At 39.1% G+C, this 12,488-nt stretch overlaps 1 protein-coding gene across 1 annotated transcript in view; it reads right to left on the bottom strand.

Annotated features, from left to right (window-relative positions):
- The window catches only part of nbeaa (neurobeachin a), an 849,844-nt gene that overhangs the window by 611,985 nt on the left and 225,371 nt on the right, over positions 1 to 12,488 (bottom strand). The window contains exons 20-21 of the mRNA XM_043692709.1: positions 5,520 to 5,643; positions 4,052 to 4,244 (exon numbers count right to left, since the gene is read on the bottom strand). Coding sequence (XP_043548644.1) covers positions 4,052 to 4,244; positions 5,520 to 5,643 — 317 coding nt within the window. The remainder of the gene's footprint in view (positions 1 to 4,051; positions 4,245 to 5,519; positions 5,644 to 12,488) is intronic.

Below are 12,488 nucleotides of genomic sequence, written 5' to 3'. Positions count from 1 at the left end.
GGATTCGAAGAAGTAGTTGTTGAGGGTGAACACCAGTTCTGCCAACTAAATGAGTATGTCGGTGGAGGGGTACTGCTTGGGTCAGTGGGAGAGGAAGTAATGGAGGGCTTGGAGGCCTTTGTCATGGGGGATGGACATGTACAGGGCCAGATCAAGTCTGGTAGCAGAGTTGGTTCAGGTCAAGTGGAGTGTGGCAGTTGTGGACGTGGTTGAGTGTTGAGTCTGGTCCAGTCCAGTGGTTGTTTTTTTTTTGGGGGGGGGGGGGGGGGGGGAGAAAGAGGGGGAATCAATTCAGAAACTGGGAGAGATCTAGTTGAAAGTGTCTGAGCTACATATTGCATCAGTTTAATAGGTATTCAAGAGTTTGACTACATACTTCAAATAATGAATCTGACTTTGCCGAGTTCTTATTTTACTTCATTTCATTAGAAGCTTCCAAAGTCACCAATTTAAATGAAGAATCTCAGAGGGTTCCAGATGTAGAAAAATAGCCCAGTGAAAAACTTAATTCCTCAGGCAATTCCCTTGGTGCGTGCGACAATAAGGATTCTGCAGAGTCTATGTGCACAATTCATATGCATCCTGGAATCACAACTGTTTGACCAGCAGAAAATCTGGGCCCATAATTTTATTTTCCAATTTATATATCAGGAATGTAGATCAATGTAGAACTGAAATTTAGGACTGAGTGATAATGTACTTGTTCTACAAAACGCTCAATGACAAATCTAATTTGATTTGCTTGCCTTCAGTCCAAAGCAAATCTATTTTGTTTCAAAATTGGTACAGTACGTCTACTTAGTTGTCTACTCATTGTGCCTGCCTAATGTCAGATGAGGCAGTCAAAGCATGTGCTTATGTCTGTTTTCTGATTATTTTAGACTCAAGTGCTAGCCTGGTGACAGGCTGTAACCTGAGGGACACCACTCTGCATCAAACATGGCTGACCAGATGACTCCATAACTTTTACTATCTGCCAAAGGCTTTATCAGAAGCATTTACCAATTGATATTCAACTAGTTTGGCTGGATTATGAATGCACCTCCCTTGGCCATCAAATCCCTAAGAGGGACTCAAACCCAGAGCTTCTTGCTAAGAGGCAGGGGTGCTATCCACTGCACCATAAGTCTTCCCCTTTAGTTAGTTAGCATAGCAGCCATTATATCTTTATATCATCAGCATCATGAGATCCTGTACTTGTGGGGAAAATTTCAACATATATTGAGACTTTTCTGAAAGCGAAAATGCATAATTAAAAATCAGCTGATTAATTGCAAAGCCGAGCAACTTCATAACCATGGAACAGTAATATAGATTCCCAAGGGCTGAATGATTTCCTCCTGCTCTTAGTTTCTGTTTCTATGAGAAGAAAATTAACTTGAACCATAATAATTGATATGAAATTTGCAATTTTTTTTTAACAAGGTCAAAATCTTCCATACTTCACTTTTAAATGACAGGTTTTAAATGTTTGGCAATTTCTGGAATAATGGTTTGATAACTATGACAAAACAACACAAGCAGACAATACTTATAAACCAATATATCTGGTGCATGAAACTAATACATTAATCGGGATCTAAAGCAAGCCATAATTGTACTGATATGGCAGCATATGTCCTTCAGCATTTTATGGTTAATCATTTCCTCTGAGAGATCAAGATGGAGGCTGTTAGAGGGATTGGTGTTTACATTGCATGTTAATAATAGATTTAGTACTGTATTCTGAACAAGTCTTGCTGAGTGGAGAGCAATGCAAGAAATGGAATCTTGGCATGTATAAAATAGTATTAGCTCTTATGTATGAGACTACAATTACTATTACATGAACAGATAAATCAGAAAATTACAGGCCAGTCAGTCAGTCAAGTCAAGTCAAAACTCAGTGGTGGGGAACCTATTGGAAACAATTCACAGGAAAGAATTAATCTGGATAGGTAGGGATTAATCAAGAACAGCCAACATGTTTTTTTTAAGAGGACGTCATGTCTGACTAAATTGATTGATTAGGTGAACAGATGTGTAGATGAGAGCAATGCATTTGATGTAGTCTACATGGATTTAGCAAGGTTTTTGGGAGACTGACAGCAAATGTGAGCGCTTATGGAATCCAAGGAAATTTGACTAACTGAATCCAGAATTGGCCGAGGGGCAATAAACACAGGATTATAGCCTCACGTGCAGGCAGATGGGATTAGTTTAGAATGGCATCATGGTGGTGCAGATACAATGGACTCAAGGGCCTGTTTCTGTACTGTACTTCTCTACATTCTATTCTCTATATACGCTATGGTTGAGGGAAACCTGTGTCCAGTGGGGTACGGCAGGCAAGGTGTTGGAGCCTTTGCCTTTTGAGTTATAAAAGAAATGATTTAGACGTGAACATAGGCAGTTGATCAGTAGGTTCGTGAATGATATGAAAATTAGTCAGGTGGTATGTAGCGAACACAGTCTTGGATTATATAAAAATGTAGATAGGCTGATCAATGGAAAATGAAATTCAATCTGTATAAGTGTATGGTGATGCACTTGCAGAGGACAAACAGGGCAAGGGAATACATAAACAGTCGGACCCTGGGAAGCACTGAGGATCAGAGGGGCCTTTCTTTTTATGTACACCACTCCCTTAAGTTAGCAGGACAAGTAGATAACGTGGTTAAGACGACATATGGAATACATGCTTTCATTAGCCAAAACAGAAAGTTCAAGAGCAAGGAGGTTATGCTGATACCATACAAAACGTTGGGTTAGGTCATAACTAGAGTATTTGCTCACTTCTAGATTTTCAGACAGTTGTAATTGCATTGGACAGGATGCAGATGAGATTTAACATTTGCTTGGGTTAGAAAGTTTTAGTTATGAAAAGAGATTGAATAGACTGGAATTGTTTTCTTGGGAGCAGAGGACACTGAGTTTGGGGTGAGGGTTGATGGCCGACATAATTGAAATGTATAAAATTATAAGGGACAAATGACCAGGGGGCACGGATTTAAGATAAGGGACAGAAGGTTTGGAGAGAATCTGGGGGAAAATCTTTACATCCAGATGGTGTTGGGTATCTGGAACACACTGCGTGACCGGGTGGTAGAGACAGATACCCTAATAAATTTTAAAACTATTCACACAGGCACTTGCGATGCCAAGGCATACAAGGCCTTGGGCTAAGTGCTGAAAAAAATGGGATTAGAACAGTTAAGTCACCGTTTTTGACCAGCACAGACTCAATGGACTGGAGGATCTTTTGCGGTGAATTCAATCGCCCTGACTCTAATTCAAACATAATAGTGAAAAATAGCATTATGCAATCCAGGATGCAATTGCAACTGTAGTAGCTAGACAATCTCAGCCAAAAATACAAGAGAATTTCTTTTAAATAATTTTGATTAAGAATTTTTTATTTTAAAATAGTACAGAAAATGATTAAGGATTAAAATATTGTCAAAATAATAAAGCTAATTTCCATTTCAATCGAATGTTTAATAGGCAACACAATTAGGAAATTGCCCAAGTGACAGACTGCTGAATTGCAATTTTTATAATTTACCAGAAGAGGGTGACAATGAACTGCACATTTCCCATTATAGTCTTCCTCAGTCCATAAAATATTTATTGGTATATAGTCAGCTGAACTACTTTAAAACATTTTGGAAAGAAATTACTGCTCATATGCCAAAAAAGATTTCATGATCCATTATTCCATTGACACTACTATTGTAAAATGTTTCTATAGTTTTACCAGACTATAGAGCTGTGCTCTCTTATTTAGAAAGAGATGGCTGATGGTAGTTTAACTTGAGGGTCAGAATTGAGGAGGAGTATCCTTCGTGGTAATCTCAGCCGGTGCAGGAGCTGGATGCATGCTGTTGGAGTCTGCATCACAAACTAGTCATCCCGCCAACTGAGCGAACCAACCCTCAATTTTTATGACTACAGTACAAAGAATAAGGCTCTTTGTTATACTAACAATGCACTTTAAGGCAGAATTTGAACATGTGCTTTTGTACATAACTCGTGTCAATATAATGAAGTTGCATTTATTAACAAATCCTACCTTCGAATGTGCTATTGAGAGGGTATCGACCCAAACACGCCAGCCTCCCCATTCATACTTAATTGCATGATATAGGAGAATACGGAAAATGTTGTACACCATCTCTGTTATTTTCTGTTCATCTGTGCATTTAGGATTTATATATCCAAGCGAGAACATCCAGTCTTGCCAGACTGAACACTGCAAGAGGCACCTGAAAAGAATACATAATGGTAGAAATGTGCATATGTTAAATAGATCCTAACATTAGTTCTAACAACATCATTTGTGTTTCTCACTGGAAGATAAACTTTATATGAAAGAAGCATGCTGACTGGTTACAAGTGGACGCTGGTTGGTAGAAGCGTTGCTATGGAGAGTACACCTGTTAATGATGATTCACAGTTGATAATCAGACTTTGTTTAAATTTAAAAACAAGGCAGTTTGACTCAGATTGGTCAAAGTACTGCCCTGAGAAATGAACCAGCATGTAGCTGTCTACAGTTAAGTTGAAACAGTAATGTACACATTTTTCCACCTGCAAAGAAACAAGCTGTGTCTATTAATATATGTAGCTTTCAGTACTAGCAAATTCACCACAATGTAAATGTGACAATCCTAAACTGGTTGTCAGTGTAATTCTTTGCACACTCAGGGTTATCCAAACTTTACTTGCAAAACCTGCAACATTAAGTCCAACTCAGATGTGATTCCACAACTGGAAAACTTTTGCTGGGTAACTCTGATTTCTACAGCAAGGGTAAGTCATAAATAAGGGATCATAAATAATCGACCTGAAGATAGGCTTTGAAAACTCCAAGTCCTCTTGTATGTAGGATAGGGGCATATAATTGAGTCATTAAAAATAATATGGTTCATCAATGGAGAGAAATATTCAGAGTGACTTGATTTGCTGAAGACAGGACAATAGGAGATTTTTGGTTGAGGAAGTCAAGTCCATGACAAAAATAAGCATGCATAAACCAAAGATTTACTTCATGTTTTAACTTAAAATCAAATGTCACAATCAAAATGTCCCATGTTCTCAGAACCTGCATTCCTTGGATCTTACTAATTTTAAGAGTTAGTTTTCAAAGTTTCACTCGAAATTTGTACTAGATATGCACAGAAACACATGTATGGGAGGACACATTTAATACGTCAGCATTTAAACTTCACATGACCAAACAGTTCTAAGTGAATAAAGATGAGTGGGGAATCAAACAATGAAAGGAATCAAACATAAAAGTGAAAGGATATAAAAAATATAGTTCAATAAATATGGAGAACTGTAAATAAAAATATAAGCACAGAACAAATACGATAATTCGTTCCAACAGGAGATACTTGAAAGAACATATGCACACAAAGCTTTCACTAGACAAGCTCAACAAAATGGATCTGCTCAGCAGGCATGCTAGGGATTAAAACACAAACAATATATGTAGAGATATAACAACAAGCATAAATTAGTCCATGTCAACATACCTTCTGTTTTCCCGACTGTTACTGAATAATTTTATCATATCTGATAAAAACAGACGTCTAACTTCCATCAGCTCATTGCTTGGTGTAGAATTTTTCAACAATGTGGCAACTACCTTAAGAATCACTATAAAAAATATATAGCAAGTTAGACATAAAATTACATACATAAATAAGCTGTCAGTGATTTTCACATATAACATAAATCCGGTAAGCAATGGGCAGAGCTTCAGCACACTGGAAAGACTCAGTGTGTGTCCTGTACTATTTGAGGCCAGATATTCTTTCTTGGAATTCTGAGATGCCATGGTTGAACAGGCACTCTTGACACAATTCAGTGATTGGGACGGTGCAACAGCTTGAGGGACACTACTTATAACCAGCCAACAACGATATTGAAGTAGTACACTTATCAATAATAGAAAGAGCAATATTTCAGAGGAGCTCGAAGCACAACTTCACCAGGGAGCCCAAACGTTTGTAGTGAAGCTCTTTTGAAGATACATTGACACGTATCTCACATACAGCAGAGAAATTAACATCTGATGTCAAATTGATAGTGAACCACAGGCTTTTGCATGGAGTGATTCACTAAGCACAAACAAACAGCAACAGATGTGAGTGAAAAGAACAGCCCATCCTATGGTTTGCTCGAAGGTGCAAAGATATAGATTTTAGATTATTTCTGTGCACTAGATTTTTCTGAATATATTGGGCCATCTGGACTTGGATAATACTGCAATAATATGGTGAAGCCTACTACCAAATGTCCAATGTCAATTCATAGCATGAACATTTTAGTCATCCATGAAGCAAATAGTCATTGTAATAGATACTGCAGTTAGACTTTCCCTGTAGGTCTATGTGGCAAAGTAATAATATTGCCTTCTCAGCTATCACCTCCTACAGCCAAGACAACTCAATAACTAGGCGGTTCAGTCAAATCATGAAGGTTCTACAGTTTGTCCTACCAAAGATCCGTTGGACTGCTGAACCATAATCTGATATTAAAGATAGTCATGCAATTTAAGTTAGACATCCAACAGTACATCATGTACAAGGATGCCAGGGAGATCCTGATGACAGAAAGCCAGCTATGCCAGTCTGTACGAGTAAATTTTTGCAGACAAGTTGGCACTTTTAATGGTTGTTAAAGCTGCGCTTGTAACTAGTCCTGTTGCAGCCACTGGGGAAGCACCTACAGAAACACTAATATAGACAAGTCGAGCACCAGGACTTTACACAAGGATGAAAACTTGGGTGTAGACATTCTGGTAATCCTTTTTTAAAATCTTATACACAGAGGTGCATTCCTGTAGTGGTGGAAAACACTAATATTATTCAACATGAATACCATTTGAGAATTGAAGGACCGAGATGTTGATAATGGATTGACTGCTAAAGCGTACAACAGTGATTGTTCATCTAAGATACTCTTCAATGGGTTGCTGCCAAAAATCTATTTTGGACCATGCTGTTTTTCTCAACACCCTATGACATTAGCATTCACTTTTTTTATTATGCTGAAAATCCTTTTCCAGAATCCCCAATTATTTTTCATTCTTTCACAGGTGATCATTCACTGCCCATCCCTAATTGCCGTTCCACCTAAATGGCTTGCTAGGCCATTTCAAGAGAACAGAGTTAAAATCACATGACCATTGGTGACATGAATGCCAGATCAGATAAGAATAGCAGATCTCCAAACCTAAAGTAAACTGAATGGGGTTTCGAAACGAACAATAGATTTCCTGAGCATTATTAGTAGTTTTATATTTGAGATTTATTAATTGAATCTCAATTCCACTAGTTCCTATCATAGATTCAAATCCTATGTCCCCACAGCATTAAATTAGACCTCTGAATTACTAGTTCAGCGACATCAACAGTACACTATCAGTTCCATCATACTTAGAACAAGAATGACGAAAGACACAACAAACCAATACCATATAGACATTATTTTGAAAGTTTTTCTGCAGAAAGCCACCAAATACTCACATGCAGCAGAACCATTACCTAAAGACACCAATAATCAGGGTGGTTGAAGAATCAGCAGCCTAGTATATAAGGGACATCTCTATGTTACTATGCTGGGGAAATGATTAGAGAGATGAAGGATTTCCACAATATAAAACTTGGGTCAAGGACGATTTAGGCAGAAGGAACGTGAGGTTCTTGAGCAGGCTGACTTAGGGAATAAGGACGTATTGAAGATTTTAGCAGTCTTAAAAGTGGACAAATTTACATGTCTGGATGAGCTGCATCCCAGGCTGTGGGAGATTGGGGAGGAAATTACAAGGGCTCCCACTCAAATTTTTAATTCCTCTCTGGCCACAGAGGAGTTGCCAAAGGACCAAAGAACAGGTAGTGTGGTTGCACTTTTAAAGGGTAGTAGATATAAACCAGGGAATTACAGACCAATGAGTCCCACATCAGTGGTAGGGAATCTATTGGAGAAAATCTATAAGAGCACAATTAAGGTTGGATCAGGGCAGTCAGCACGATTCTGTCAGAGGGAGATCACGCTTAAGCAATTTGATTCAATATTTGGGAAAGGTGTGTAGGTGAGGGTAGTGCAGTTAACACAGTTTCAACAAAGCCTTTGATAAGTGCCATATGGGAAACTGAGTTGGTAAAGGCAGAGACAAAAATAGAAATTGCTGGAAAAGCTCAGGAGCATCTGTAGAGAGAAATCAGAGTTTATGTTTAGGGTCCAGTGACTCTTCCTCAGAAGGTAAAAGCACGTCAAATCTATGGTAACTTAGCAAGTCAGATCAAAAACTGGCTTAGTGGTAGGAGACTGCACAGGACACTGGTTACGCCACTTTTGGAATATTGTGTGCAATTCTGGTCTTCTTCGCATTGGAAGGATGTTGTGAAATTTGAAAGGGTTCAGAAAAGATTTACAAGGATGGTGCAAGAGTTAGAGGACTTGTGCTTTAGCAAGAGGCTGAATAGGCTGAGGCTGTTTTCCCTGGATGTTGGAGGCTCAGGGGTGACCTTATAGAGGTTTATAAATCATGAGGAGCATGGATAAGATAAGTAGACAAAGTATTTTCCCTGGGGTGGGGGAGTCCAGAACTAGAGGGCAGAGGTTTAGGGTGAGAAGGGAAAGATATAAAAGGGACCTAAGGGGCGACATTTTCTTGCAGAGGGTGGTGCGTGTATGCAAAGAGCTGCCAGAGCAGTGAAGGTTGGTACAATTGCAACATGTAAAAGGCATCTGGATGGGTATATGAATAGGATGGGTTTAGAGGAATACAGGCCAAGTGCTGGCAAATAGGACTAGATTAGGCTGGGATATCTGGTCAGCATGGACGTGTTGGACCGAAGTGTCTGTTTCCGTGCTGTACATCTCTACGATTCTGAGACAGAGAGAAGGCTAGGAGAAGGCTGCTTACTCGACTGGAGTCTGACGTCCAGTGGTGTACCACAGGGTCCCTTATTGATTGTGATACATTTAAATGAAAAAGATGGGAACGTGAAGGGGATTGATAAGTTTACAGATGACACAAAGATTGGCCGGGTGGTTAATGGTGAGCGGGAAGATCTCAGGTTACAGGATCATATATCTATGTTGGTCAGTGGCAGTTGGAATTTAACCCTGATAAGTGTGAGGCGATGTACTTTGGAAAAAGTTAAAAGAGGGAGAGAGGACGCAATTAATGTAGGACACTAAGTAAGCTCAGAGAAACAAAAGGATCCTGGGGTCCTTGTCCACAGAACGCTGAAGCTGGCACAAAAGGTTAATAGCGTCGTTAAGGTGGCACAAAAGGTTAATAGCGTCGTTAAGGTGGCAAACGGGACAATTGCCTTTATCAGTCATGGCATAGGAGGTTATGTTAAAAGCAGTGCAAAATTTTGATTAGGCCACAACTGCAGCACAGTGTGTAGTTCTGGTCACCACACTATACAAAAGGATGTGATTGCACTGGAGATTCATCAGGATATTTCCTGGGTTGAAGCATTTTAGCTAAGACGACAGACTGGATAGGCTTGGGTTGTTTTCTTTACAACAGATAAGACTGAAGGGGCTCCTGATTTGAGTATATAGGATTACGAAGGATATGGAAAGGGTGGAAAGAAGCAGCAGCTTCCCTTAGTTTAAGGGTCACTAACAAGGTTAGGGGAGCATAATTTTTAAGTGAAAGTCAGAAGATTTAGAGGGGATTTGAGAAAAAATGTTTTCACCCAGAGGATGGCAGGAATCTGGAATGCACTTCCTGTGAGGGTAGTAGAGGCAGGAAACCTCAATCTTTAAAAAGTACTTGGATGAGTACTTGCAATGTCATAACATACAAGGTTATGGGCAAAGTGCTGGAAAGTAAGATTAGTGTAGATGGGTTGGTGCTGATGGGCTGAAGGGCCTCTTCTGTGCAGTATGACTTTATGACTTTAAAAGTATTATGGAAGCTTTCAGCAAATTGAACAAATACGTGATACATTACTAATAGTGATCAGTTTCCAGGTGTGTGAAGCAGAGTGGAAGCATTTGCTGTTCACAAACAGCTTTGCTGAAGCCACAGGTAACACGAGTTCAGAAAAGGCCGCACTGGATTTCTATGCTGATTAGAGAACCCAATTCTGCATCCAAAGATCCATGAAGAACATAATTCTCTAGCAAGCCTAATGCTCCAGAATTGCAAGCTACGTGCTGAATGAACTGCAAAATAAGTAATGCTGTTAATTCAGCTTGAATGGGCTGGACTGAAAATACTTCAGAACTGCAACAGGTAATATTTGCTAAAACTGCTACTTGTTACAGATCTTCTTCTGTAAAGTAACAATATTCTAACATGGCCTCTTCAGACAAGGAAAGCCTACACATGCACTATCCTGCAGATTATTGCAATTTTATTGTCCATTAGCCGATAAACTGTTTGGAGTATAATTACTTCTCTGAGGAGGTCTCTTTCAATGTTGCATTTTCCTCTTCTTTCTCCTGACAGAAGAAACTTGTCATAACAACTGCCAGAATAAAATTAAGTGCATTTTCAAAAGCCAATTGAAGACTTGCATCAAGTACGAGTCATAGAGATCTACAGCATAAAAAAAGCCCTTCAGCCATCACACCTGCACTGATCAAAAATTCTAATCCTATTTTCCAGCACTTGGCCCATAGCCTTGTATGCCTTGGCATTATAAGTACACACCTAAATACTTCTCAAACGTTATGAAGTTTTCTATCTCAACCATCCTTACAGGCAATGAGTTCCAGATTCCCACCACCCTCTGAATGAAAAAGGTTTTCCTCACATCTTCTCTAAATGTTCTGCCTTTTTCCGTAAATTTATGCCCCCAATCATCAATTCTTCCATCAAGAGGAAAAATGCCTGCCTCTCGACCTTATCTCTGCCCTTCATAGTTTTATACATCTCAATCATGACTCTTCGTAATCTCTCTGCTTTAAGCAGAACAACCCCAGGCTGTCTAATCTCTCCACAAACTCTCCAGCCCAGACACATCTTCTCTGCACCCACTCCAGTGCAATTATACCCCTCTTATAATGCAGGTTACAGAAATGCATGCAATACTAGCAGTAAATCTTTTATTCAATTCAAGTATAGGCTCCTCAACTCTATACCTTAACTAATAAAGGCAAGTATACCATATGCCTTCTCAACCATTTTATCCACCTGTCCTGAAATCTTAAGGGACCAGTGTACATGCTCACCAAGGTTCCTCCGATTCTCGGTACTTCAAAGAATCCTACCATTATGTGTTCCCTTGCCTTGTTTGTCCTGTTCAAGTGCATCACCTCACAAATATCCAAATTGAATTCCATTTACCACTGATTGTTATTGCATTGGCCACATTGGGTTTCTGGGAGCATTGTCCAATCACCAAAAATAGCACAAAATGATGACACTGCTATTTTTGAACAAGTAATAAACTCCATAGACAAAGACAGTGATTTTTCTTTAGTAAAAATAATGAACTGTATCAAATTCAAAAACAAAAAAAAAACTTTTGTACAATTTCCGAGTTTTTTTTTTAGCTCGGTGGAATTTCCTTTAGCATATTTTACTCCTTGGTACTCACCTTCCTCAGGATCTCACCAAATTTCAAAGTTAATGATAACATTTTCAGTATGTATCTCAACAGTTTCCTACCAATCATGAACATTCCCATGTGCTCAAGTGTTAATTTCTTAGAATGATCCTAAGCATCAGATTTATTTTAAGTGCCCTACAATGTTGTTCTTAATAAAATAATGACAGTTGTTGTATGGAATTGCTTCATGATGCTTCCGTCCTAGTGAAGGTTTACCTATTTCAGTATAGTTTATTTGCAACGAAAATCTTCAAATTAGTATCACTAGTTATCATGTTAATTCTTGGTGTGATGCAAATTCCAAAGCTTTCACCCACTGCATTGTTTCAATCAATTATTAATTAACTCTTTTTTGGCTTTATTTGTAATGCACCACCATATCCTTGTGGACTTCGCTTGTTAAAATTAATTGAAAATGATAGTCCAGGACAAAATTAATGTCACTTAAATAAACGTGGATCTATTCAGAAAAGGTGGTATGAATTTATTAAAGACAAATTAGAACATAGAACATAGAAGAATACAGCGCAGTACAGGCCCTTCGGCCCTCGATGTTGCGCCGATCCAAGCCCACCTAACCTACACTAGCCCACTATCCTCCATATGCCTATCCAATGCCCGCTTAAATGCCCATAATGAGGGAGAGTCCACCACTGCTACTGGCAGGGCATTCCATGAACTCACGACTCGCTGAGTAAAGAACCTACCCCTAACATCTGTCCTATACCTACCCCCCCTTAATTTTTAAAGCTATGCCCCCTTGTAATAGCTGACTCCATACGTAGCAAAAGATTCTCACTGTCGACCCTATCTAAACCCCTAATCATCTTGTACACCTCTATCAAGTAACCCCTACACCTTCTTTTCTCCAATGAAAACAACCCCAAGTGCCTCAGCCTCTCCTCATACGATCTT

This window comes from Chiloscyllium plagiosum, chromosome 6 (genome assembly GCF_004010195.1).
Source record: "Chiloscyllium plagiosum isolate BGI_BamShark_2017 chromosome 6, ASM401019v2, whole genome shotgun sequence".
NCBI lineage: Eukaryota > Metazoa > Chordata > Chondrichthyes > Orectolobiformes > Hemiscylliidae > Chiloscyllium > Chiloscyllium plagiosum.
This window is presented reverse-complemented; position numbering and strand designations above follow the sequence as displayed.